Source organism: Triticum urartu, chromosome 2 (genome assembly GCF_003073215.2).
Source record: "Triticum urartu cultivar G1812 chromosome 2, Tu2.1, whole genome shotgun sequence".
Lineage (NCBI taxonomy): Eukaryota > Viridiplantae > Streptophyta > Magnoliopsida > Poales > Poaceae > Triticum > Triticum urartu.
This window is the reverse complement of record NC_053023.1, coordinates 35,428,880-35,455,582: the sequence shown is the minus strand read 5'-3', so window position 1 is coordinate 35,455,582 and position 26,703 is coordinate 35,428,880. Positions and strand designations below refer to the sequence as shown.

Here is a 26,703-nt window from a genome sequence, read left to right as displayed (position 1 = left end):
AATTCACGCGTCCGACTTTGGATATTCGTATGGGTAATGTGCATCTGACATATTGTGGTGTTTTTCTCTCTCGAAATGGCAGCATTTCTGCATTCATTAAGAAGATTCTCTCTAAATGGTAAGATTCCTGCATTCATTAAGAAGAAAAAGTTGTTTGGATAATTAGGGAAAACCGAGCGAAAATCAGATTGTACAGTTTATTATGAAAAACTAGGCAAAAAACCATTACAACCGCCGGGCGGCACATAACATACCTCACGCACACCACTCTGAAGAGGGCCTCGTTGAGACAGCACACATGCATCATCATCATCATCACTTTTTTCTTGAGGCGTCATCGTCATCCCTAAATCTTGAGCAAATGGCTCCGACTTCACCGTTGGCGACCATATATGGCTCAACCCACACTGTAACGGTCAAGTGAAATAGTATGAAGATCCGTGCCAAACTAAGCCACCTACTGGAGTGTGTTTGATTTATGTACAAAGTTTCTCTACTAAAATATTGACTAGCCAAATTTGGTTTTCGTTTTATTTATCCACGAGTTGGTCAAACATTAGAAGAACAGAAAATAATACTGTATGAACTAGAGTTGGTAAAATTGCATCAGGTTGCCAAAAAGTCAGCAATCGCCTAAGCAAAGACCAACCTTTTGGCGGTGGCCGCAAATTGGACAAGGCACAATATTTTGGCGAAATTAGGCACACATTGGTTATTGGTAAGACTTGCTAGTAATAAAAAAAGAGGAAAAAATACCTTGGGAGATCGATTCATGGATCTATTATATTTATATGCTTCTAGCCCACGTGCCTCTTTTAGATAGATCGAGGAGATGCTGGCGCTTTCGGTTTCTCGATGACTATATGGACGGACGGATGGATTTCGTTCACTTGCTCAACATGGTCAATGACACGTCACAGTTCAATCAATGTGACAGCTCAGTGTAGAACACCCGGAGTAGGCGCTGGTGCCATGTTTTTCCGTTTTTAACGTAAGGCTAGCCCTAATGGGTATAACTTAGGTAGTAATTTAATATATCCCAAGATAATTTTATTTATGTGGCAAGTATTTAATAAAGAAAGATGTGCTTATGGTAACATAATATGTTACTGTAACATAATGCTTTTCGAGACAAAATGAGTCTATGAGCTAATAAATGAAACAATCTATGACACTATTACTCCTTTTCGGTTTATAGGGCTTATCTTAAAATTTTAGTTTTTCCATTTTATAAGGCTCAATTTGGTTGTTCTTCATCATATGTTCAGACTTCAAGGTGCACTAAATCATTGCATGCAAGTATTAAGAGAAAACTGACCAATGCATGCACTTTATGCATGCATGCATTGCAACTAATGCATTCCTAAACATAATTTTTTGAGGAAAATAAAAGCATTAATTGGGTGCTTTTTCAAACTACAAAAAATATTCCACCACTCATCATCTATCTTGATTGGTGAGATTTTTGAATTGAGCCTTATAAACCAGAAAGGAGGAAGTACTTAGTTACTTTGCACTATGGAGGTAGTAACTTAAACTAGTGTCACATGCATGACACTACTCCCTCCATCTAGGTGTGTAAGCCACCTTACGAAAACCAAATAATCCCAAAACACTTAGGCACGGTACATTAATTAACTCCCTCCTCGTTTCTTGTTTTGTGACATATCAACCAATATGAGATGTGGGCGTCCATGCTTTCAATGACTTGAGACTACCAAACATGACAAACAGAGGTTAGTTCATTGCATGCAATGCTATTAATTAGCAAAAAGACATTAAATTTTCTCGGTTTTCTCTCTGCCTTGGTCACGGTACATAACGTAAGATGACTTACACACCTAGACGGAGGGAGTAGTATAAGTTACTCCCCACTATGACCAGCCTAAGACTGGCCATAATGGAGTAATATAAGCAGTATCATGTACTTGGGACTCACAAACATGCTTATGTGACAGGCAATTAAAGAAGAGAGATGGTTATAATAACATAAGTAGATACCGTAACATAATAAATGTGGTACTACTATATGTCATGCATGACAATAAATGAGATCGCCTATAATACTAATCTATGATACTATGCACTATAGAGCTAGTAATATAAACTAGTAACATATGCATGTTACTAGTCTAAGTTACTCCTCACTATGACCAGCCTTAGTAATTAGTAGGTAAAAGTAAAATACATCCAGAGTACACCATTAGTCCTAAAACTATTCAAAAGGGTCAAGTTAGCTAGTCCTAATACTACCAAAATAGTCCTATAAATTTGGTAATCTATGTCACCCGCAGTCCTATCGGCGCTTCCTCAACTTGGACTTGCACGGCTAGCAAGTTGGCCACTGGCATGTGTGACTTTTTGCACACCTCCTAAATTTCTTTCTTCAAATTTGTGGCCCTTCTCCTTATACAAAACCTACACGGATGCCATTTACTGTATTAAAGTTAGTATAAAATTGAGTCATTTATTTAAAACCAGAGGAAGTACCCATCAATCTGACCAAGCCATCCATCCCATGTCCCTAATTCTCACATGATCCAGTCACCGACATCCCATCCGTGTCGCAGCTGGTCTTGGTTTCCCACGTGACGGGCCCGGACCCTCTCCCCACACGGCGACAACTGCCTTTCCTCAAAGGGCGTGACGACGACAGCGCACTCGAGAGGGCGTGGCGGCGGCAGCAAGCAAGCATGCTCCAATCTCAGTCCTCCTCCTTTCACCCGCCACGAAAGTCTGGACGACTTCATCCCAACTTCCTTCCTAGAACCAACGATCCTTCTTGAGCATCGAAGGTAGATGTGTTATAGCGGTGTAGCGAAGAAGCTCACCACACTCACGACGATCGAGTGTCAAGATGGACTACTTCTTTTCTAAAAGGATGGTAACTCTCGACCTCTGCATCGAGTGATGCACACAACCATATTCCTGAGGTGGATTGCCGTCGTCAAAGGTGGCGAAGAAGGTAAGGGAGAGGATGTGTGCAAGGAGGAGGGCCACACAATTAGAAGAGATGACCTTTTTGAGGTTTTTTTGTGAAAAGTTCCCACATGGTAGTAGTCGACGTGACACCTGTGCAAGTGAAAGTTGATGCAGCGCGAATAGGACTACTGATGACACACTTGGCAAACTTTTAGGACCCAAACATGCATTTTTATAGTATTAGAATTATTTTGACACCTCTCAAATAGTTTTAGGACTTGTGGTATATTTTACACTTTTTTTAGGGATATATGTTTTACTCTTGTAACATTGCGAAAAAAAAGAGAAGGCCGTTCACAGCCCACCGAGCTGTCCAGGCCCACCTCCACCGCCACCTCGAGCGCACGCGCGGCGACGGCGACGAGACGAAGCCTCGCGCCACCGCACCGCCGCGGCCTCGTCGTCTTACTCCGCTCCGGCTTCCTCTCCTCTCTTCTCCAGATGGAGCGCTGCGCCAGCCGGACCTCCGCCCGGCCGCCGCAGCCCCAGCCCGCTCCCGCCCCAGCCCCAGCCCCAACCCCAGGTGCGGCGCCGATCCACCCGCCAATTCACCAGCTCACTCACGCACGCGCCGCCCTCGCTAGCTAGCTAGGGTTCCGGCACGGGACAGCACGTCGTCACGCGATTCGCTGCAGCGCGCTCTGCCGACTAAGCCCAGGCATGCCGTGGCGGCCGTCAGTTGCTCGACTTGGCCGAAAGGTTTGCCTGCTTGCGTATGTGATGTGCTGATGGGAATTCATGACCAATTTTGAGTGGAGAATCCTCACGCAACCAGGCGCATGTATTCAGTAGCGTAGCCATGCCAGGAGGAATCGCCCCTTTCGTTCCGTTACTTATGGAAGGTTAGGTTCAGAAAATTCAGAAATTGTTTTGCTGTGTGGTTCCAAGGTTAGGTTCAGAAAATTCAGAAATTGCTTCGCTGAATGAAGGTTCTGAACACGGACCAGTAAGGAGTTAAATAACTTACTACCAGCATTTTTTGATCGTGGTACAAACAACCTCACAGTTAACCATCTGCTGATTTTTTCTGGACATATCCATATGCTGAATTAGATCTTAATGGATCCGCTGGGTGTCGTGCCGCAGGCCGTGGAATATGCATGATGAGCACCGCGTGGAGAGACAAGCAGGAACACCACCTTATCAACTTCATTGGCGCGTTCCTGGCCGCCAACTTGTATCGCCTAAACTTCCTGTCGATATCTCCTGTAAGCGTCTCTTCCTGCCCTGCAAGTCACAAGTCGCGAATGATTCTGTGCTGTCTTTGCAAAAACTGATGGAGGAGGTGTATTACAGGACTTCATCTTCAACAATGGGGGGCTATCAGTTGCTTTCATCTTTGAGACGAGCTGGGATTGTGGGAATGCAGCTGCTGTTTTTAGCAGGTGCGACACTCTTCCCTGCTATGTTTTACAGCAGCATGCTGCTATGGTGTTTGTTCGCTGTAACGGTCGTAATGGTGGCTCCACTGTTGGAATGGTTATTGTTGCAGGGTGAATGCACTGAAGAGGCAGTTCAAAAATCTCTATGTCGTTGTTGCCGTTCCTACGGTGGAGCAAATCGAATCGTTTAATCAGTCTTATTTCAAGTAAGCAACTAATATATATTTTGCTAGTGCTGGGGTATGTTAGTTGGATCATTGTTACTCATGTGTGGCTTAACCAAGGTATGGCATGGAGCTTGGTTCCCCTACATTTGTGCCTGTTAACGATCCAGAGATGGGATTTGAGATGATGCTCAAGATTGCTCATGCCCGTGGAGGTAGGTAAATATCTAACTTAATTTGACTCATGATCAAGTCCTAGGCTGCAAGCATCTGACACAGATCAACACTTTTTTTTTGTTCAGTATGCAAGCAGCAGGACATTAGCTCAACAATGAGGAATGAGGTACTTTCACATGCTTCCAGATCTATCGCTGCACTATATGTAGCTCCTTTTTTTTTTGCAAATGCTGTAGCTCTAAAATTAAGCTAAGTGATTTCTTGCCTGTGTCTGTAGCGGGAGCAAGCAGTTCAGTGCATGGATGCCTATGTACGAGTGCTCACCTCTATTCCTGGTATTGATGATCACGATGCCAATATGGTGTGTACTGAACTACTATCTTTTATCTTAATATGTAACTGGATGATCTCTTGGCTACTGACTAGTCAATTTCAGTTTTGAATTATTTGCAAGTTTTGGCTCTAGTGAGAAAAACAACTCAAATGGTAGACACAATAAGTACAATCATTTACCTTGCCGTTGGCAATCATTTTTCTAAAGCATGGTTGATGACAGTTCACTGTAGACAAGTGCTCAAAGGTTCAAACGTAATTATTGTTCCTCCTCTCATGAAAATCTTGATTCTATGCAACTATTCAAGAATGAGAACTAAGCACTTGCCTGATTATCTAACTTGAGAAGTCCTCCATTCTCTGATATTTGCTCTGTACAATTTGGCATGCCATGCTAATTGCAGTCAAAATCTATTGTGTTTTCTGTCCCTACAGTAGTCATATCAGTATCATGCCATGCTGATAGTCATGCTCTTGATTTCATAGCTTGCCCAAGCTATTGGCTCCATTGAAGCAATTGCAAAAGCATCCGAGAGTTCTATCCTGGAAAACACTGACCTCTCCAGGGATAAGGCAGAGACAATTGTCAGGTTCTTCAGGGATCCGCAGTTCTACTTAAGCCCTAAAATCAACTAATTTTTGCAGGTATTCTGTTCCCCCGACTTAGGATATGTAGTTCGCTTTCTTTACTTTTGATGTATGGCTACCGCGTCAGAGAACTGCATGCCTACTTTTTCTTCCATTCTTCTAACTCATGATGAGTATGCGGCGTTGTGCAATTCCTTGTGCACGATTACCTTTGTGTTCTCCTGTTATTAGCTTTCTTCTCTAAATTCCTCTGGTCTTACTCATGATGCACTTCTTTTGCCGAGCTATTGCGCACGCTCAGTCTATGGTGATTTACATGATTCGTTATGTTTAACTGGGTTTCCAATAGCTTGTCAGATGAAACAAAAGCATATATGTTGCATCTAAATCGTTGGGTTCAGAAGTACAGTAGTTAAGTTAAGCTACATATTCTGGAAGCAAGATACCTGCCATGATGAAAACCATATATTCAAACTTTGTATGCTAGAGCCTGATGCATTCACATGATACCGATTTTATTGTTTGGCAGGCAAATTAAGGTCGATTAGCTACTGAATCTGCACTGGGACGAACTCCACCGACTGCCGAAGCCATTGGTCCTCGTCGGCTACTGATTGCCCTGGTAGCGTTTAACGATGCTATGTTGCTGTAGATTGCCCACAGAATATGTGTTGTGATGATGTAGTGCAGTAACGATGCCATACTGCATTTGCTTCGGATTTTTTACTGCAAAAAATCAGCTGGTTGGCTTAGAGCATTTCCAACAGGCGCGCCAAACTAGCGCCGCGCCGCAAAATCCCCCCTTTTAGCGCGCGCGCAACCGGAAGAGCTGCTCCAGCGGGCGCGCGAAAACCGCGCGCGCGGCATACGTAGTCCAGCGCGCGGGCCGAAACGCAATCGCGCGCCGCTTATTTGCTGCGCCCGCTCCCGCGCGCTGGACTCTCGCGCGCTCGCTCGCACCTCCCACCCTCCCTCCAGCCGCGCCGCCGCCGCCGACCGCGCCACTCGGAGACCGTTCCGGCGCTTCCCCGGTCTATCCCCGCCCCGCGCGCGCTTTCTCCGGCCCCCCTCTAGGCCCGCCGCTCCGCGCGCGTGCTGGTCCGCCGACGAACAGCGCCCGTGCGCTCGCTGCCGCTCGGCGCCCGCTAGGTGTTCGACAAAACGCCTAGAAGGTATGTATTGCTCAAAAGCCATGAATTTCGTGCATGTTGATTGTAATTTTTTATTTATAGCATAGTATTCAACATTGTAGATGAGTTCGTCGTATGATTCTTCCGAAGAAGAATTTGATATGGAAGAGGAGGAGGATCTTGCAATGATCCTAGCTATGCATATTAATAAAAAACCGAAACACGATGGTTCGGTTATGGGTCGGCAAAAAATTTGGAGGGATAGGATCGAAACCCCAACAGATTGATCAGGCATTATTTTGCAGAGAATCCTACATACCCCGAGTCGTATTTTCGTCGCCGGTTTAGGATGAGCACCGAGTTGTTCAGGCGTATTGCAGAGAAACTAGCGAGCCATGTCCGCTTTTTTCAGCAAAGGAAGAATGCCGCCGGAGAGCTCGGGCATAGCACCTTTCAGAAGGTGACAGCCGCGTTGCGTATGTTGGCATACGGTATACCGGCTGATCTAGTTGATGATCACTTGGCTATGGGTGAGAGCCAAGCTATCATGTGTGTCAAGCGCTTCGCAGTCGGAATTGTGCAAGTGTTTGACGAGGAGTATTTGAGATCTCCCACCGCTGAAGACGTCGCAAGGCTTTTGGCGATGAATAAAGCTCGCGGCTTTCCTGACATGCTTGGCTCAATAGATTGCATGCATTGGAGTTGGAAGAATTGTCCAAAGGCATGGCATGGGCAATTCCATGGTCAAAAAAAGGGTTCCACTATAATCCTTGAAGCGGTGGCCGATCAAGAGACTTGGATTTGGCATGCATTCTTTGGAATGCCTGGATCTTTGAATGACATCAATCTTTTCAACCGGTCACCACTGATGAGTAAGATTGCAAATGGGGAGTTGCCACCGGTGCAGTTTGTAGCAAATGGCCGTACATACAACTATGGCTATTATCTAGCGGATGGCATCTATCCAAAGTGGTAAACCTTTGTCAAGCCGTTGAAAAAGCCAGAAGGTAAGAAAGAACTTGATTTCCACAATGCTCAGGCGGCGGCTAGAAAAGATGTGGAGAGAGCTTTTGGGATTTTGCAAGCCCAATTTGCTATTGTGAGAGGACCGACTAGATTTTGGGATCAGAAAATGCTTTGGTACATCATGCACGCTTGTGTGATCATGTATAACATGATCATCGAGAATGAGCGTGGCCAAGATGTAGACTACTCTCAGTATGAGCTTTTGGGACATCCGGTGCGAGTGCGACGGAGGGCTGAAAGGGTGACCCGTTTTGTTGCCTCCTATCATGCCATTCGACGTCCCGCAGCGCATAATGATCTTCAGAAGGATCTCATTGAGGAGTGGTGGGCATGGAATGGACGATAAAGAGCATCATGATTTGTGCGTTTGATATTATATTGTTGAACTATTTGTTGTGTTTATTGCACTATTTGTTGTATAGAACGATAAACTGTTTTTTGAGTTGTAATAATGAAATTGAACTATTTATTTTGATTTATTTTTGTTTGTGTTTGATCTTTTTGCTTCTGTTCTGAAATGCATATGTTGTTTGTGTGAGAGTTGCGCGCGGTGCATTTTTGCGCGCTGTTGGAGCGACGCGCGCGCTGCATTTTTGCGCGGCTGCTGGAGCCAGCGCTGCGCGCCGCGCCAAACCAGGCGATGGGCGCGCGGCAAACTATTTTTTTGCGCGCGGCGCGTTGGGCGCCTGTTGAAGATGCTCTTAACACGGCGATTGTTTGGACTGATTTGCCGGACTCTTGTGCTGGAATACTTGAACGGCAGCCCGGCCTAATCTGCAAAGATGGCACACTGACTTACTCAATTTGCTCATGAGCATGGAAGCAATTTGTTCATCAAGTAATGCTTTTTTTTTTGACTAAACATGAATTAGTTGGCTAAAATTTGGATTGAGTAAGTAGCAAGGGCTCGTGTCGTGTCGTCCGCACGACCGCACTAGATGCAGAAATAGGAACCACTCGATGGATGCAGCTGGCTTCACGTATAAGTTGGAGCAGAGCCAGGAAGATTAATCCTGAATCATGATTGGGAATTTGAGTTAATAATAATGACTAATAGCAAGATAAATACTTTTGCCTTGACCAGAACCGAACCAGACCGGATCCGCTTTCGCTGTCCCGGACACCACCACGCCCAAACCAAACATTGAAGTCTTCGTTTGTAAACCTGGCTGCTGGGTCCTAAACTCTCTCTCTCTCTCTCCAATCAATACCATGATATATTTATAGTAGCAAATGGTACGTGGTGAGATACATGAGCTGATTACAACGAGCAAATCTTCAAGATCTTAAAACTCTTTCTTCTAACATGACACCGTCTTGTACTTTTCTAAAGTCAGCCGTAGAAACATAACAAAAGTATCAAACCACATACCTGTAAATACCAACGAGGTTTTTTTTATTGTTTTAATTTGAGCCGCAATGGCAAGGCTGCGATGCACACACGTCGTCATTAAAGTAATCAACCAACATCGACAAGAGTACCAACACCGGTATCCCAGGGACAAAAAACTGAACAGCCGGGTCGACATTGCTGGAAGTCGAGAGTACGAATCACCATTGTCGAGGATGTAGCAGCCAGGACCGATATTGCAAGGACAATCCTCCTCGCGACGACCATGAGAAAAAATAAATCCGAAACTAATCTGCCAAAGCAAGATCTGAAGGACCATATCTAGATAAATTTAATCTTCCAACACCACCATTGACGCCGGGAAGCAGATCTCGTCGTCGAACGAAGGGACGAAGATTATTTATTGTAGACGATGTCATCTCTAAAGAAGAAGACGACTACCAAAACCCTAAACCAATCTAATAAAAACACTGCTATTATTAAGACTCCACTCATAGATCGGGTTCCCCACCCCTCCCGACATCGGCAAGGACGACCGGAGGAGGGGGAACCAATCTATGGTGGAGACGGAGTGGTGGAGCGGCTAGGTCTTTTTTAGGAGGCGGCGGCGGCGTCAAACAGTGCACATAGTCTTGGGTCCTAAACTCTTTGTTATATGAGAATTTTTCAGACGCTCTCACTTTTACCCATGAGACCTTGATCCTAGCCGTATCAAGGAGACCTATTTTGACAGATCCTGTTTGGGACTGCTCCGCTTCTTAAAATTCAGCTCCGCTTTAGAAAACAAAAGCCAAATGGGGTAGCTTCATGATATGACGTTCCACAAAAAAAAACTAGAATCTAGGGCATATCTCACAATTTTTATGAAGTTCTTTAGGGGCTACTCCAAAAAACTTTAGAAGCTAGACTTGGTGGAAAATTACCCACCACTGCCACCAGTAACTGGATACCCCTTTGTTTCTCCCCCCTAATCAAATCAAATAGATATTTTCACCAAAATTCTCATTCCTGAAGCTGGAGATAGATGTAAGCCAAAGATTCTCTTTAGTAGTGCTACAACTTCTGTATGAAACTGCTTCAAAGTGGATTTGATGGAGTGAAACTGACTTTGGTGAAGCGGAGCAGTCCCAAATATGCCCTTAATGTCCGCGCCTTCCGAATATAGAAGTTCCCGTCTGTGCTACGTATGGTTGGTTCTTTGTACAATATACTTACGCACATTTTTTATGCATATGATTATCTTTTCTTTTATTAGGTTTCTACAAGAGATATACTTGTTTCCCAACTTTTATTCATGAAATTTTAACCATGTATATTTACAAAAATTAACCCGTATAATCAAATATTTCATATGTACACAAAAGCTGTACAATATGTAGAAAAAACTAGAAATCAAAATGTATATCTGAAAAGATGTTAATCATATATTATAAAAATGTTAAACATGTATAAAAGTATGTACAATGTGTATAACAAAATGTAGACATGTGTTGAAAAAACGTAGACATCAAACATTTATTTAAAGAATGTAATTATCTATTCGAAAAATATTAAACGTGTATAAAGAAATGTTCCTGATATATACAAACAAATTTAAAATGTGTAAGAAAAAACATAGAGAGTAAAACCTATATTAAAATAATGTTAACCATGTATTTCAGAAATGCTGAACATATGTAATAAAAATGTCCGTTATGTATAAACAAAATGTACATTATGCGTGAAAAAAGTAGACAAGTGTTGAAAAAATAAAAATGAAAAAATTATGAAAATCTGAAAGGAAAAAAAATGAAGGAAATCATACATAAAAAAAGGAAAAAACACTGAAAATGGAAAATGAAAGCCAAAAAACTGAAGAAAAGCCAGGCTGCAGGCAATGGGAAAGAAATGTACAGTATTGGGCCAGCCCACTATTTCCTACACGTAGGCGATTCATAGGAATCACTAAGAAGAGAAATAACCACCGCGGTCTTATTGTGGAAGAGAGTTTTCTTAAAAAAAGTTGTTCGCTCCACAAGCCTACTGAATTTGTTTTGCCGTTCCGTAGTACACTACTTGACTTTTCTTCGTCGAGCTGCACGGCCCTATTCTCGATGTGTTTTGACTTTTGACGATCAAAGCGTTTGACATCCAAATTATTCTTGCTCTTACATACAAAATAAGCCTACAAATCAGAAGAAAAATCTATTACTTTTTTTAGGAGAAAAGTAATTCCATGCAAGGGAGAAAACCAACTCGATGCCCAAGAGTTCATGGGGCACATGTCGGATCCCCATCATCCATTTCCGATATGTCCTTGCCTCCATGACTTGCACCGTCGTGGACATCTCATGTGCGTGCGATGTGATCAGACACCACCCATATCGGATTCATTGATGTGTGTGTGTGTCTATATATATATATATATATATATATAGTGTTACTATTCATCATCCAGGGTGCAGAATAAGTTATTCCTCACCCGAGATAATTTTACGATCTCTTCCTAAATAAATTACGTTTAGAATATAAATAGTTACGTGCATATTGATTCAATATGTAAAATTTGGTATAAAAAATTAAAAAAATAGGTTATAAGACGAGAAAAATCACATTTTATGTATGTTTTACACTATGTCTTTACATTCTTAATTTTACGTAACATAAAATATTTTTTACGGTGAGTACATATTTTCTTACGTTCTCTTTTTATGTATGAAATAAGATAAAATTTACGAAACGTAAAAATACGGTGCATTGATGTCAAAATAGAGAGAGGGTGAAGAATAACTATTCCTCACCCAGGATGTCAAAATAGTAACGCTAAACTAAGCATGAGTGTAGAATAGCTTATTCTACACCCCTAGTAATGCTCTATACAAAATATAGTAATGTAGCATACAAAATATAGTAATTTTTTTAACGACGTAGGAAATTAAAAACTTGGATAGTAAAAAATATATTTCAGAATTACTATATTTTATACGATGTTTTACTAGATTTTGTACATAGCGTTACTGGGGGTATAGAATAAACTATTCTACACTCATGTACAAGGTTCAGTGGAAGCAATCACAATATCTCGGTGTGCCGTCAATATTGATGCTATCGTGTACCTCCCGCGAGATGTCCAAATACAGACAGATGCACTAATTATTGTGACCCTTTTTATTTTTCAATGAAAGTTCTCATTGATAACATAGACATATGAAATCGTCCAGGAGCCGTGTCCAAGGCGATAGCATTAGATAGGCGGGTGTGAACGTGTACAAGGTGTGTGCATGGCTGCATGCAAACAACATAGCATCACATATTCATCAACTACCGCGTCAACTAGCCGACTCCCGCATCAATGCACTTTTGTACCATCGCTGGGTGGCATTGTCCAGAGGCTAGTATCTCGCACTGGTGAATGTTCTGATGAACATGATAACTGTATCTCCCGTTGCAACGCACGGGCATATGTGCTAGTGTTTTCATAAAAACACCGCTATTCATACATAGATGGACGAGGGACTCCGCTGACAACATCAATAGATGACTTTTCTTGCGGAATGCTATTAACGTTGAAAAAAAAACTGATACATGAGACATTATACATGTATTCCAGCAAAAGGGACATTTTCGTCCCTCCTGCGAGTGGCATGAGGGGACCCTAGCCGCCTCCTAGCTCTCTCGTCCTACTTCCCTTCTCCTTGTTGCTGTCGGAGCGCGCCACTCGATCGAAGCCCGGGCGGCGTGGGCGGCAGTGGGCCCCCTTCTGCCTCCCACGCGGGCGGCTGCTATTAGCGGAGGCGCGACTCTATGCAGGGTGCCGCGGTGCGTCGACGGTGGCAAGAGGCGGCTGTGCGGAGGGCTCCACAACGCTAGTGGGGGGTTATGGTGATGACGGCTGTGTAGATACGGTGGTCATGCTCCTGCACGCGACACATGGCGTCGGTGGCGACCTCCTTTCTCCTAGGTTCGAGCCAATGGCGTGCAGGGTTGGGTTGGTGCGACAGTAGTATGGATCCGATTTGTGGAACCGAGCAAAAATACGAGAAATATTGGGAATTATTTTGGAAACTTTTCCACGAGCAAAAACACTATGTGAAGCCACACCCAATATGCCCCAATCGTGTCCGGTGCTCTCTTCAACATAGATGGTCAACCATCCAATAGGTCGTCAGCTGATTTGTTGGTTATCTCAAACAAGTTGTAGGCCGGAACCAAAGCGGCATCGGAGTTCAAACCCATGCTATGTTGGTAGCGGCTTTGTAACATCAAGTGGAGAATAACTCGTTCAATTTTTCACATTGTTGGTCGAAATTGAATGGGAAACCCAAGTGGCAGACCGTCCTCAAGGAAATTGAGAACGACACGAAGAAGATGAAGAAAAACGATGGGTCGAGCTCGACTAAATCAATTGGAGTGGACGAGGAAGGAGACTAAGAAATGGTGGGGCGGACTTGCAACCAACCGTGCCGAAGAGAAACCGATAAGTGATGGGGAACAAGTGGGAGAAGGGGAGGGTGGCGCGTGACGGGGTGGCAAACAAAATGTCCGCCACTTGGACGGGCATTTTTTATGCCAAGGTGGTGAAGAAGGAGGTGAGGTACAATATTTTCATTGATGTGCAATGGAAGAAGATGGAGTTAGACCGGGAGAGGTTGATGTTGGAGAAAAACAAAGTCGAATTGGAGAGTCAAGAGAAGGTTGCCAAATGGGAGCTTGAGCAAATTGTGACAGTGCATGGTCTTGAGCTCGAGAAAGAGAGGCTGCGGCTTGCGAAAGAGATGGAGGAGTCGATGATCATGTTGCAGGACATCAACCTCTTGGACGAGAAAGGAAAGAAGTGGTCGCTCCACATGAAGAAGAGGATCAATAACCGCGAGGAGTGAAGTCATTGGTTCATTCATGTATCGCTTGTCATGAACTATTGAATTTTATTCTGGCATGTACTAAACTTATTTGGGTTACACTATCTTTCTATCAGTATGATGAATTTGCATTGTATGATCATCGTGCGTGAATTTGCATGAATTTGGATGTTGAGATTTGAGGAGTGTGGTTATGGAGAAGGCCAAATGGGGAACTACCCGACGCCGGTTTAAAATGTTTACGAATTTTAAAAATATTCATGCATCTGGAAAAAAGTAATGATTTTTAGTTTGAAAATGTGAAAAACTTCACAAAATAGAAAAAAGATCATGAATTTGAAAATTGTTCATGATTAAAAAAAAAGGTTCACAAAATTTAGGAAAAAATCATGAAAATTAAAATTTCAAAAAGCGGCAAATGAAAAATGGAAAAAAGTGAAAACTGACGGAACCGAACAAAAAAGGATGAAACACGAAAAACAGAAGAACCCATCCTGAAAAACCGAGGGAACCTCCCAAAACCGGTGCCGGTGCTGGGATATATGTTTCGGAAGGAATCGAGCATGTCGCGCCAGGAACGGGCGCCTTAAGCTAAAGAGGAATCGGCCTAACAAGCACTTGCCTAACTACGATCAGTTCTTTCCATGTAAAAATCAAGATTACTACCTTTTTTACTAGCTGATTAGTTTCCAAGTTGAGCAGACGACCCACCTATATAAGGCGGATTATTCTGACGGGGATTTCATACTTCTTTTGACTGTTCATCTTAAACGTCAGGCAGAGATGATGGCGTCTTTCTCGGCGCTGTGCGCTCTTGTCACACTCCTCGCCGCGGCCGGCTCCGTCTCCATCGCATCCGCCTCCGTCGCCGACGCAGGTAGCTTGTCCCTCAATTCTTCGCTGCTCGCACCGGCGGCTCCTCCGCCAAGCTCCGTCCTTCCCCGCAAGGTGCTCCGCCCTGCAGGTAATTCGCATCGATATTCCATGCAAAGAAAAAGCATCCCTCTTCTTCGCGCGAGTTTCAATTATGCCTCGCTCAGCCCTGTCTCTTTTCTGCATGCAGGCGTGGGCGCCGACGTGCCGCACCGCGTGAGCCTAGGCTGCGCCGGCGCGGACGACATCGCCATCGAGCAGGGCCCGGGGACGACGCTGCCCAGCGGGATCCCGTCCTACACGGTGGAAATAATCAACCGGTGCTCCGGCGCAGGCCGCGCCGCCTGCGCCATCTCTGGCATCCGCGTGCGCTGCGGCTGGTTCAGCTCTGTCACCCTCGTCGACCCCAGCAAGTTCCGCCGGGTGGCGCCCAACGACTGCCTCGTCAACGACGGCAAGCCGCTCTTGGCTGACGACACCATCTCGTTCGAGTACGCCAACTCGTTCGAATACAAGCTCTCCGTCGCCAAGGCCACCTGCGTCCACCCGCCCGCCGACACCTCCGACTAGTCCTATGCACGGCCTAGCTAGCTAGCACTTTCGAGTTTCGACGCTTACCGTAGTATGCAGAAGTTCTTATTGTATGCAGAAGTTAGTAGTATGGAAGGACAATATCATCGGACAAAAACATAAGGTGTTTGCATGATTTTTACTATTACTAGGACATTGCCCGTGCGTTGCAACGGGGCATAAATATTTTAATGATAAACAACAATTTTATGAACAAATACTACCTTCTAATTTCTCATGCACATCAAGCAGCATCGAAGCATACACCTCCGTGAAAGCTCTTGGGACAAACCCACATACATGCAACATCAAAGTTAGAACAAATAGTGAATCAATTATGACACAAACACATTGTAGCGAAATCTAATAGTGATTACTCACAGCCATATTGCTTAACTTATGCATCACCAGGAGGGCACTTAATTAGTTCATGAAGGCACTTAAATGTAGTTTCGTTGGCAGGCACAACAGTGACCACAACATTCTTTCCACCAACTTCAGTAACCACGTTGCATAATGTCATCCATTCTTCCATCTAGCAAGTGTGTGGAAACACAAAGCTCAATAATACATTATATGGTATTTGATAAACCCAGTTATGAACATGGAACATAAAATTTGACTTTTTACAGTTGTTCCAAAAAATTCGATTGTTATGTTGCAACAGATACAAAGATATCACCAATAATTTCGAAGATGAGACGTCTAGGTTACACTGAGAAAGTCATGATGAAAAAATAAATATAGGCATACATTTTATAGTCATACTTCTTAAATAAGGTGGCATTTCTCCATTCAATACCAACTTGATAGTTGGGGGCACCTGAAAATAAGATTTAACATATCAAAACATCACTTCTTCCCAGGAAAGAGATTATATCCAAGGTATCACAAAGTGAAAAGTGTCTCCATGGTAGAAAGAGAAAGCATCTTCAGAACCATTTATCACACCAAAATGGATGTAAGTAGAAATAACACTTTTTCTTGGAAAGGATGTAAAATTCATATTACAACAATCATCGAATTTCCTAAATGAACCTACACAGACCAGTAAACAATTTTTGCTTCCCTAGGGAATCTTCCTCAATTGTTTCTTGTATGTCCATTCCTCCTAATCTCCGGTTCTGTACAAAGCTCTTCCATCAAACTGCACAAAACAGAAAAATAAAGAAGACAATTGCATGATCAACATAAATCGTGTGTTCCAATGGAAAGAAATGTAATGCGGCCATATAATTCTATGCTGATTACAGTACAAGTTGTAATACAGGTCGACCAAAATGCAAGTTTCAAGAACCTGGATTAGCATCCTTTAACCACTATACGTACTAACCCAAATTAATTTATCAATGTTCATGCACATAGAGCAAATTATGTCGGCCACTATAGGGTAGGAAATTAAAGATGAACACTTATTAGAGTGTGACTGACATGTCGACAGATCCTGCAAAGTTTGAAATTAATCGCATAGATACTGCTGATCCTAAATTGAATTACAACCAAAAGGTGGAATACAGGTAGAGGAAAACAATTATGTGATTGACCAAATGACGAGAAGTGGATCTGGGCACAGCCTGCCCGTCAGCCGTTGGGAGATCGATGACCTACACGGATAGATTAGATCAAAATAGTGGAAGGGGCACAACATGCAGAGGGATCACTACGTCCCTGGTCATGGAGATTGACAACACAGCAAAAAAAAATAGGAGTGTACCATGGGGTGCAGGTGCGGAAGACATTGGCGGCGCACTTGTGCGTCCTGCTCAGCTCCTCTCGGCACTCGTCCTCGCGGAGCACCACCAGCAACGCACACACAACGCCTCCGGTGCTGCCAAGCTCTAGCAGGAGATCCTCCTCCGCTTCGTTGCGCCTGCAGGACGGGACAGGCGGTGTGGTAATTCCATGGCGATTCCTTACGAGGGCTATGAAATCAATTAAGAGAGGGTTCAGGTGGAGAGATTAATTGGTGAATCTGTAGGCAGAGAGGGCTCCGGCGGCCGCCGTGTATTCTCCTTGGCCCTGCGACGTGCTGTTGTTGTCTTCCTGAACGATCGCCGTCCTGCTGCGCCGTCGCGGCCGAAGATGTCGGCTTTCCTGGAGAACGGGATTTTATTGATTTGGACTTGGTAGGATTGCTTTGAGATTAAAAAAAGATTTTTTTCGAGAGAGATCCTATACCGTTATACACGCAGTAATTAGCGAGCGTTAATTAATGCCTTTCCTTCCCAGCAGCGATGCATGCACGCACGCATTGATCTGATTCCCTTTTAATCCCAGAACCCTATAATTACGCTACTCTCTTTTGCCACGAATCAAGGAAAGGCTGCTTGGTGTCCATGCGGTGAACAAGAGGTAAGACGAACGTATATGACGGTTTGTCCGGCCAGACGAGGATAAAACCGGCAGGGAGAGAAAACCGATGGAGGGAGAAAATAAAATCGCTGGAGGGGAGAGAGCGTCGTACGAGAGGGCTGGACGAAGAGCGGGGAACGTAAGAGGGGAAACGGAACACTCCGTTTCTTTTAGGTAGTAGAGATAAACACGACATACTATTCCCCCATGTCGAACGACAAACCCGCAATTTGCCACTTCAACGGGTTCAGCTTGAGTGCATGTTGCATTAGGCGACGAATACGATTCTGAGGTGTTGAAGACGTTATTCATAGGATACCACCTTTACAAGAGATCATCTACATAGCACTCACAATCTTATGTATTATCTCATTGAAGAAAGTTTTGATGTGCATCTGTGATGTGTATTGTGCTTGTAATTAAGGCTTGGGTCGACAAGAGAAGGGGAGCTTTTGAGAGGTCGATTATCTTCAACTCATGCTAATTGTCGAATACTTCTCATGTTTCCCTACTAACACAAGACTAAGTCGACCCCCAATCCACACTGTTGGAATTCTAGGCTACGCCGAGTGCCACGGACACTCGGCAAAGGGCCGAAAACCGCCGGCAAAGCCTTTGCCGAGTGTCACCCTCGGCAAAAGCCACCCGGCGTACACCTCTTCGGCAAACAGGAGTTTGCCGAGAGTCAGAAACACGGGCACTCGGCAAAGACTTTGTCGAGAGCCAAACAGTACCACTCGGCAAAATAAAGTAGCTAACGGATAGTAGAAGGTGACGGCGGTTCTGATATGTGGGACCAGGCGAACAGGCCGAGGGTCAACTTTGCCGAGAGCCACTCTCGGCAAAGCCACCCAGTAGGTGGCTGACACGTGTCAGCTCCTGACATGTGGGACCAAGCGAACAGGCCGAGTGCCAACTTTGCAGAGAGCCACTCTCGGCAAAGCCACCCAGTAGGTGGCTGACACGTGTCAGCTCCTGACATGTGGGACCAGGCGAACAGGCCGAGTGCCAACTTTGCAGAGAGCCACTCTCGGCAAAGCCACCCAGTAGGTGGCTGACACGTGTCAGCTCCTGACATGTGGGACCAGGCGAACAGGCCGAGTGCCAACTTTGCCGAAAGCCACTCTCGGCAAAGCCACCCAATAGGTGGCTGACACGTGTCAGCTCCTGACATGTGGGACCGGGCGAACAGGCCGAGGGCCAGCTTTGCTGAGAGCCACTCTCGGCAAAGCCACCCAGTAGGTGGCTGACACGTGTCAGCTCCTGACATGTGGGACCAGGCGAACATGCCGAGTGCCAACTTTGCCGAGTGCCGCTCTCGGCAAAGGGAGCCAGTAGCAGGCTGACACGTGGGGCCAGGAGAAATAGGCCGAGGGCCATCTTTGCCGAGAGCCACGCTCGGCAAACTCTATCTTTGCCGAGTGTGGCTCTCGGCAAACTGAGCCAATAGGGGAGGACCACGTCACTTCTCCTAAAAGCCGTGAAAATACTTTGCCGAGAGCCACCGTCGGCAATCATTTTTCGTTTACCGAGAGGCCTCTCGGTAAAGTTGCCAGGAGGGCTATAGGTTATTATCCTTTACCGAGAGGCCTCTCGGTAAAGTTGTCAGGGTATACTGTTTGGTATACGTTTACCGAGAGGCCTCTCGGTAAAGGGTGCATTCTGGTCCAGTTTCACAGTCATTGTCGAGAGCCGCCCTCGGCAATGGTGTGCCCAGGAGCCTTTTTTCCCTGTTTTTGTTTCTTTCCTGCAGCGAAACATATACAACAACATATAGTTCATCACACATAGAACATGTCACATATAGGCATCATTGAACAAAAGAAGCAATGATTGATTCTGAAAAACATTCCACATAAAAGCAATAGTGCATAGAAGCAACAGACCACAAGTTTACAAGTCTCAAGATGCAAGAGTTCTCAACATACAAGGAACAGCTTTAAACATAACATAACATGAAGTTCACGCGAATTTGGAGATCAGAGTGATAACATCAACATTAGAAGGCATCATTCCGTTTGCTGCCCCAACTCCATCAACCGGAGTGATAACATCAACATTAGAATGCATCATTCCCTTTGCTGCCCCAACTCCACCAACTTGAGGTGGAACTACCGGAACATTGTTCGACCCTTGTGATGGGTTGAGCTGTGATGGATTGACCCAATAGTTAGATGAATGCATATGGTAATGCCGAAAATGGTGATAGAAATAGTTTGAACGAAACTCACAATGTTCCACTCTGGCGTCGGTGGCATCTCTGGCACTGGTTGGCCTTGCATGGAATAAAGATTGGCCACCATATGCTGTAAAGACTTCACTAGATCATCTTGTGCCTTCAGCTTGGCCCGGTTTTCATCTCGTTCTTTCTCGGTGTCAATCAGTCGAGTCTACAATATGGCAATGCAAATGTCATTCATGTTGAAATGCAAATATGCAGGACCATGAAGGATCAATGAAGAAGCACTGACCTGAATATCCTCAATAATGCTCACGGAATGTGGTACGTGACGCTCTACGGTAGGAGTAGAGCCAGTACTCATAGCATGGAGCGTGTTGACTCTCGGAAGGGAGGAGGTTATGCCAGAATCGAGGTGAACCACCATCTGGCCATTCGGTCTACCGCCTGCCGCGGCAATGGCCACAAGAGGGTCAAATGGTAGCACGTGAGGATCAGCGTCAGGCCCGTACATCTCCTTCAATTTTTTGGTGTAGTTCTCTCCATCTGACCGGGCTTTAGAGCTGATCCAGTCCCTCTCCGGGTGGAGAGGGTCCTTGTCCTTGTCGTCTTTGGTACGTTTGATGGTCCATGCCTCGAAGTAAGTGATATCCTTGCCAGTGTCTTCTTTCTGCAAAAGAAAGCGATCCAAACAATCAAGGGAATGCTCACAAATGAAAGAGAACATGATGAAAAGAAAAGGATGTGGTTGCCTACATGTTTTGAGACGACACCTGGGATGGTGAGGTTGCCTTGACGGTGTCCTCGACCCCCCATCAACTTATGCCGTTCAGATATTACTTTGTGTTCATCCTGCCACCCTGGATCTGTCCACCGTTCGACGAACTTCTCCCAGCACAAACGTTTTTCAGCGCACCACCGAGGAATCACCTGTAAATAAAAAAAATACATCTTAATAAGGATTCTAATTTTGCGGTAATGTAGGGAATAGCAAGCATCCATCGTCACTTGCCTTGAAGTAATTGTCCCGTGAAAGATGCGTCCCTCGATCCTCCCGTTTGGAAATCCTATGGTTGAGATAGTCCGCGTGATACTTGACCACTAACCGGACGCGCTCCTCATAGTGCATGTCGTGGACTAGTTTCTTGGCAATATTCTCAACCACCACATTTGCACGATCTTTCTGACCCTCAACGCATGTATAGAAGTCCTACAAACATGCATACATGTGAGAAGGGTTAAATCATGACTATGGCAAATTTAAACCTTTTGGTATTGACATTTAGGTGTTTGAAAGGACTTACCCAGAAATCGTTGACCACTCGTATGGCTCTGTTATCATAAACCCTCTGACGCATATCCAGAAAATCTGGTGCAAGTTTGTAGCCCATGACCAAGCTGGCTCAATGCTATCGTTCGGCAAAGTGACCAGTCCAGGATAATTTAACCTACAAAGACCCCCAATGATGCCACTCGGCGACCGTGGCAGACGCCTCTCACCACCTTTTACTAAGCTTCTGCATTTCGAAGAGTGAAGTCATATTATATGTGAGGAAATGACAAAAGGTACAATTTATATGGGATGAGTCGAGATAACCACTTACTTCTCTCCCATTGGTTTAATCAACACGTCTCTATGCACATATGGACGTCTTGGAAGCTTTGAAGGACCATGCAGCCACACTTTCCCTCTGGAAGTAGTGCTGATAGTCGAACCGCTCGGTTGCGAACCGCTCACCTCGTGGTGCTCTATCACCCGTGAGGGTCCATCCCCACCCTCAGAAACCTGACGAACAACCAGCCTCCTCTCGGCGGCGGCGTCCTCCACCACCTCCTCCTCCTCATCCTCCACCACCTCCTCCACAAAATCCTCCTCCTCCTCCTCCTCACACGCCTTATCCCCATCCTCTGTTTCCTCCTCCCGAGCACGGTGAAGCACTGCATCAGAGGGTCGAGGAGAAGAAAGAGGTGCTCTACTCCGGGCTGCTTTACGTACTCCTCCTCCTGCCTCACATACTCTGCCTCCTCCTCCTTCCTCACCTACTCCCCCTCCTCGTCTGCCTTCTCGTCCGCCTCCTCCTCCTGCCTCACCTACTCCCCCTCCTCGTCTGCCTCCTACTCCTCCCCCGCGTGGTACTCGGCCTTGTTTCGCACGTTTTGCCGGACGGGTGTCTAGACCCGCCAATCCTTTGGCCTTCTTGGCGGTTGTGGCAACCGATGAAGGAGCGGCCACCGCTTTCACCGGTCGAGCAGGTTGATCATTGTACAGATCATTCACTTTTTTCAAACTTTCCTTTGGAATCTTCTTGCTACCTATCATGTTTCAATCACCTGATACGAAGAAGAACAAACCAGTTAGTACAGATGATACAACTTGATGTAAATACAATAAATATATCACATATGAAGAATAAATGGAATTGTCATAATAATACATATACTTGTTACACACACAAATACATAGAGTTGTTGCACACACGAATACATAGAGTTGCTGCACACACGAATACATAGAGTTGTTACACACACACGAATACATAGAGTTGTGACACACATACATAGAGTTCTCACACGATTACATGGAGTTGTTAGAAATAAGGGTCAATATTAGGTGCAACATTTGGATTAGGGCTTTCATCATCGCTATCACGCCCGTTCATACATTCATCCTCGAAGTCTTCAGGGGGGCCCTCATCCTCATCTAGCCCCATGTGCCATCGCATAAGTAATGCCAAATCTCAAGGGTCAGAAACATCCTCGTATTCGTCCTCTGCATTATCTACTTCCATGTCATCCATGGCCTCATGTTCCATAGCATCATGTTCGTGATGCACGCCATCATCTTCCTTTGCATCATCTTCGTCTTTGTTAGTGTCTGCTTCTTGAAAGAACTCTCCCTCGTATGTGTTAGGGTTTATATGGTAATCGTCCTTGTTTGGGGCAGGTACCTTGATATGTGGGGGTACCTTGTACACGACATCCCACTTCAAGAGATCGGTATATTCCGTAGATGTGCACGTGTATGGGAGAAAAAACACTTGTGTAGCCTGTTGAGCTATAATATAGACATCATTTCCTGCATATTTCGATGCTCGTTCAACTTCGACAAAGCCAATACTAGGGGTCCGTCTCACTTTCTCAGGATTGAGCCAGCTACATCTGAATACGATGGGCTTCACTCCTTGTAAACCACAATACTGCAACTCATAAATTTCTTCGATGGTTCCATAGTAGTGACGCCCATCTGTCCCTAGACAATAGACCGCACTATTTATTGACCTTTGGTTGGGCCTCTCACTCGTGTGTTTATCAGTGTGGAAGCGATACCCATTCATGTCGTAAGCCTTAAATGACTTGGCCTTGTATTCAAAACCTTTGGCTACTTCTCTCACTTTGGCGTCCATATCAACCTCCTGATATGCCTACAAGATTAATAGGAGATTGTCTGGTTCATTAGTGGAAGCATTACAGGCAAGTAAGATCAACTTGAAGTAACATAAGGTTAGAAAAGTTACTTTTCTTGAGAACCAAGAAATGAAACCGCCATCGGCATTGGTATCTTCAAGAAGGTCTGCTGATTCTTCGTCGCTAGGAGGTCGTGGTAGCTTCTAGAATTAGTTCTGGAATTCCCTAGCAATAGGAAGAATTCGAGTTAGAACTCAAGACTAGTGAGTAGTTGTCAATAAAGGTGTTCTACACTTACTTTATGTATGGTTGCACTTCTTCCATGTTGGTCAAGACATAGATCATAATAGTCAACCACTCAGTAGGTGAAAAGTTCTTGGGCTTCGGTCCACTTGCTTTGACACCTTGGCCTTCGAAGAGGCTAAGGTCGGAAACATTACTGGTGGGTTCTTCATTGTAATGAGGAGCTGGATTTAACCTAGTCTGAATACTGTCATGATAGTACTTTGTCGTGGTCGTTGCCACCTCCTCGTTCAGGTATGCCTCGGCTATGGAGGCTTCAATGCGGGCTTTATTCTTACATTTCCCACGAAGATGCTTGAACTCCCGTTCATGTGCATACCGCCATCAGAACTGCACAGGTCCTCCCATTCTAGCCTCATACGCGAGATGTAAGATCATATGTTGCATCGGATTAAAGAAACCTGGCGGAAATATCATCTCTAACTTGCATAGCAACTTAGGTGCTTGTTCCTCCAACTTTGCAACCACTTCATAATCTAGTTCTTTGGCACAAAGCTGACGGAAGAAGTAGCTCAACTCCGCTAGCACTCGCCAAATATCCTCTCTGACATACCCTCGAATCATCACATGCATTATCCACTCAAGCCATACATGGTAGTCATGACTCTTGAGGCCTCCTATTCGCTTTGTAGCCATATTCACTCCCCTCATGATATTAGCTGCATATCCATCAGGGAAGTACAAGTTGTTCACAATCCATTGGAGAATTTCCTTCCTTTGGGGCATTGAAGGGGTGAAAGGGGCTGGTGGCTTCTTCCAAGAATTACCTTTTGCACGAGGCACCAAATTTAATTTTGGCCTGTTGCATAGTTTGGCTTGATCGATCCTAGCCTGAATGTTATCCTTTGACTTCTCGGTGTCGAGGAGCGTGCCAAGTAAGGCCTCCGCAATATTCTTTTCAGTGTGCATTACATCAATGTTGTGTGGAAGTAGAAGATCTTCAAAGTAAGGGAGCCTCCATAAGCTTGGAATGTGAGTCCACTGGTGTGTCTCTCCATATCCCACAAAACCTTTCCCATCGATATTTTCCTCGAGAGCATCTAACTCATCCTTAAGCTAGGCACCGGTCATAATAGGTGGTGGCGGGTCATCAACAATAACACCTTTTTGGAAGTGCATAGCGTCTTGCCTGTATGGGTGATCAAGACGAAGGAACTGTCGATGTTGGTCAAAGCATACATACTTGTGACCCTTAGCCAGCCAAATGAAAGTCACACGCTGTCGACACACTGGGCAAGGCCACTTCCCCTTTACACACCAACTACAAAATATCGCACGTGCCGGTAGATCATGTAGCGATGTGTGGTACCAGATATGCATATTGAAGTGCTTCTTTGAAACGACATCGTATGTCCGGACCCCGTTGTTCCAAGAAACAAGTAAGTCGTCCACCAATGGCTCCATATACACACTCATATGCTTCCCGAGATAGTTAGGACCTGGAATTATCAACGTCAGGAACATGTGATGTCGTTGCATGCAAATGCCAGGGGGTAGATTCAGGGGGATAACATATACTGGCCAACAACTGTATATGGCAGCCATCAAACCATATGGATTGAACCTGTCGGTTGTTATCACAACAGCTACACTCTTCCAGTCATCTGTTTTCTTATGAATTTCAACAAATTTCTTCCATGCTTCACCATCCCGTGGATGTTGCATCTTTTTTGTATTGTACATCTTCCCTTCGGCGACCCATCTCATATATTGGGCAGTTTCCACGGTCATATAAAGCCTCTGGATCCTTTCTGTGAATGAAAGATATCGAAGGATATTGACGGCAATTATGAGCTGCCTCTTGCTACCATCATCATCTACTACCTCAATATACCTAGAGGATTTGCACTTGACACAATAATTCGTATCTATGTTCATTTCTAAATAACATGCATCCGTTTGGACAAGCATGTATTTGCTCATACGGCATCTTAAGTGAACCGAGGATTTTGTTCGACTCGTACATGTTCTTTGGCAATATATTTTCTTTAGGCAATAGGCTAGCAATAACTAACAATAACTCATTGAAGCAAATTATGCTCATGTTATGGTTTGCCTTCAGGGCCATTAGGCGTGCAATGCCATCTAGTCGAGTAACCTCTATATGGGTGTGAAGGGGTTTTTGTGCCGCAAACAAAGCTGCATGATACTCTTCAGGGCTTTCCAGTGGCTCCTCGGAGTTCGGGTCCTCCCGCGGATCCGCACGGCGGATGTCATCTAACAGGTTTTCAGTCCGAGTATCATATTCGCCGGTGCGTTGTCGCACCACCTCTGCCCTGGACTGTTCTGTCTCACCGTGAAAGATCCACCGGTAATAGCCTGGCGTAAACCCATATTTGCCTAAGTGTTTACTCATAGTAATCTTATCTCTTTCAGTCTGGTTATCACACTCCGTGCATGGATACCAAATTCCACGAACTGGCGTTTCTCCAGCAAATACTAATTCCAGGAAATCATTGGTCTTCGACCTCCACTCAGGGGTCATACCCTCCTTGCTGGGATGTCTGGTGTACATCCACTCAGGTTCTTCCATCCTCTGATATAAAGTGAAACACACACATAATTTTTTTATGTAAAAAGTGGTTCCATCAAGTTTTACGACATGCACTGAGCTATGTAATAGGTAAAGATAGGTCCTAATCCCACCCGAGAATGTGTAGGCTGGGTCCGCTTTCATGACGTACTCCGACCCAAGACAAAATTTCGGCAGCACCTCCCCGCTGTTCTCCAAATACACGTCTCAGCAATAAGCCAAGAGGATGTGTATCTAGAGAACAACAAGGAGACACTGTCAAAATTCTGTCTCGGATCTAAGTACATCATGAAAACGACCCGCCTACACATCCTCGGGTTGTCCATGGAAAACATGGACAATTCGAAAGAGTTGAGGTTATAAATATGCAAAGACTTGCATATTTATAGATACAACTCTTCCGAACGGGAGACACCTAGGTTACGTGACTATTTAGGTGATCTACAAATAATGAAAACCTACACATGAACGGGAAGAGATTACCCTTGAAGCATGCAACATAATTTACTCTCTCTAT

The 26,703-nt window shown here is 44.8% G+C and overlaps 2 protein-coding genes across 2 annotated transcripts; both read left to right on the top strand.

Moving 5' to 3' along the window:
- The first annotated feature begins 2,910 nt into the window (after positions 1-2,910).
- LOC125534887 (protein PARTING DANCERS homolog) lies at positions 2,911-6,378 on the top strand. Its single transcript, XM_048697943.1, has 10 exons — positions 2,911-2,965; positions 3,272-3,505; positions 4,069-4,190; positions 4,279-4,367; positions 4,475-4,570; positions 4,649-4,743; positions 4,831-4,871; positions 4,983-5,066; positions 5,525-5,683; positions 6,156-6,378. The coding sequence occupies exons 1-9, from the start codon at positions 2,911-2,913 to the stop codon at positions 5,672-5,674; spliced, it is 966 nt and encodes a 321-aa protein (XP_048553900.1). The 3' UTR covers positions 5,675-5,683; positions 6,156-6,378.
- An 8,379-nt stretch (positions 6,379-14,757) lies between these two features.
- Positions 14,758-15,414, top strand: LOC125534886 (TPD1 protein homolog 1A-like). The gene is made up of 2 exons (XM_048697942.1): positions 14,758-14,935; positions 15,035-15,414. Exons 1-2 carry the CDS (start codon positions 14,758-14,760, stop codon positions 15,412-15,414), a joined length of 558 nt encoding a protein of 185 aa, XP_048553899.1.
- The last annotated feature ends 11,289 nt before the right edge of the window (positions 15,415-26,703 follow it).

Excerpts from the sequence above, each read along its gene's own strand:
- LOC125534887 (XM_048697943.1), top strand. The coding sequence starts at position 2,911 with ATGCACACAACCATATTCCTGAGGTGGATTGCCGTCGTCAAAGGTGGC. Across the intron at positions 2,966-3,271 it reads CGTCAAAGGTGGCGAAGAAG|GCCGTTCACAGCCCACCGAG; the intron begins GTAAGGGAGAGG and ends AAAAAAGAGAAG. Across the intron at positions 5,067-5,524 it reads ATGATCACGATGCCAATATG|CTTGCCCAAGCTATTGGCTC; the intron begins GTGTGTACTGAA and ends TTGATTTCATAG.
- LOC125534886 (XM_048697942.1), top strand. The coding sequence starts at position 14,758 with ATGGCGTCTTTCTCGGCGCTGTGCGCTCTTGTCACACTCCTCGCCGCG. Across the intron at positions 14,936-15,034 it reads CAAGGTGCTCCGCCCTGCAG|GCGTGGGCGCCGACGTGCCG; the intron begins GTAATTCGCATC and ends TTCTGCATGCAG.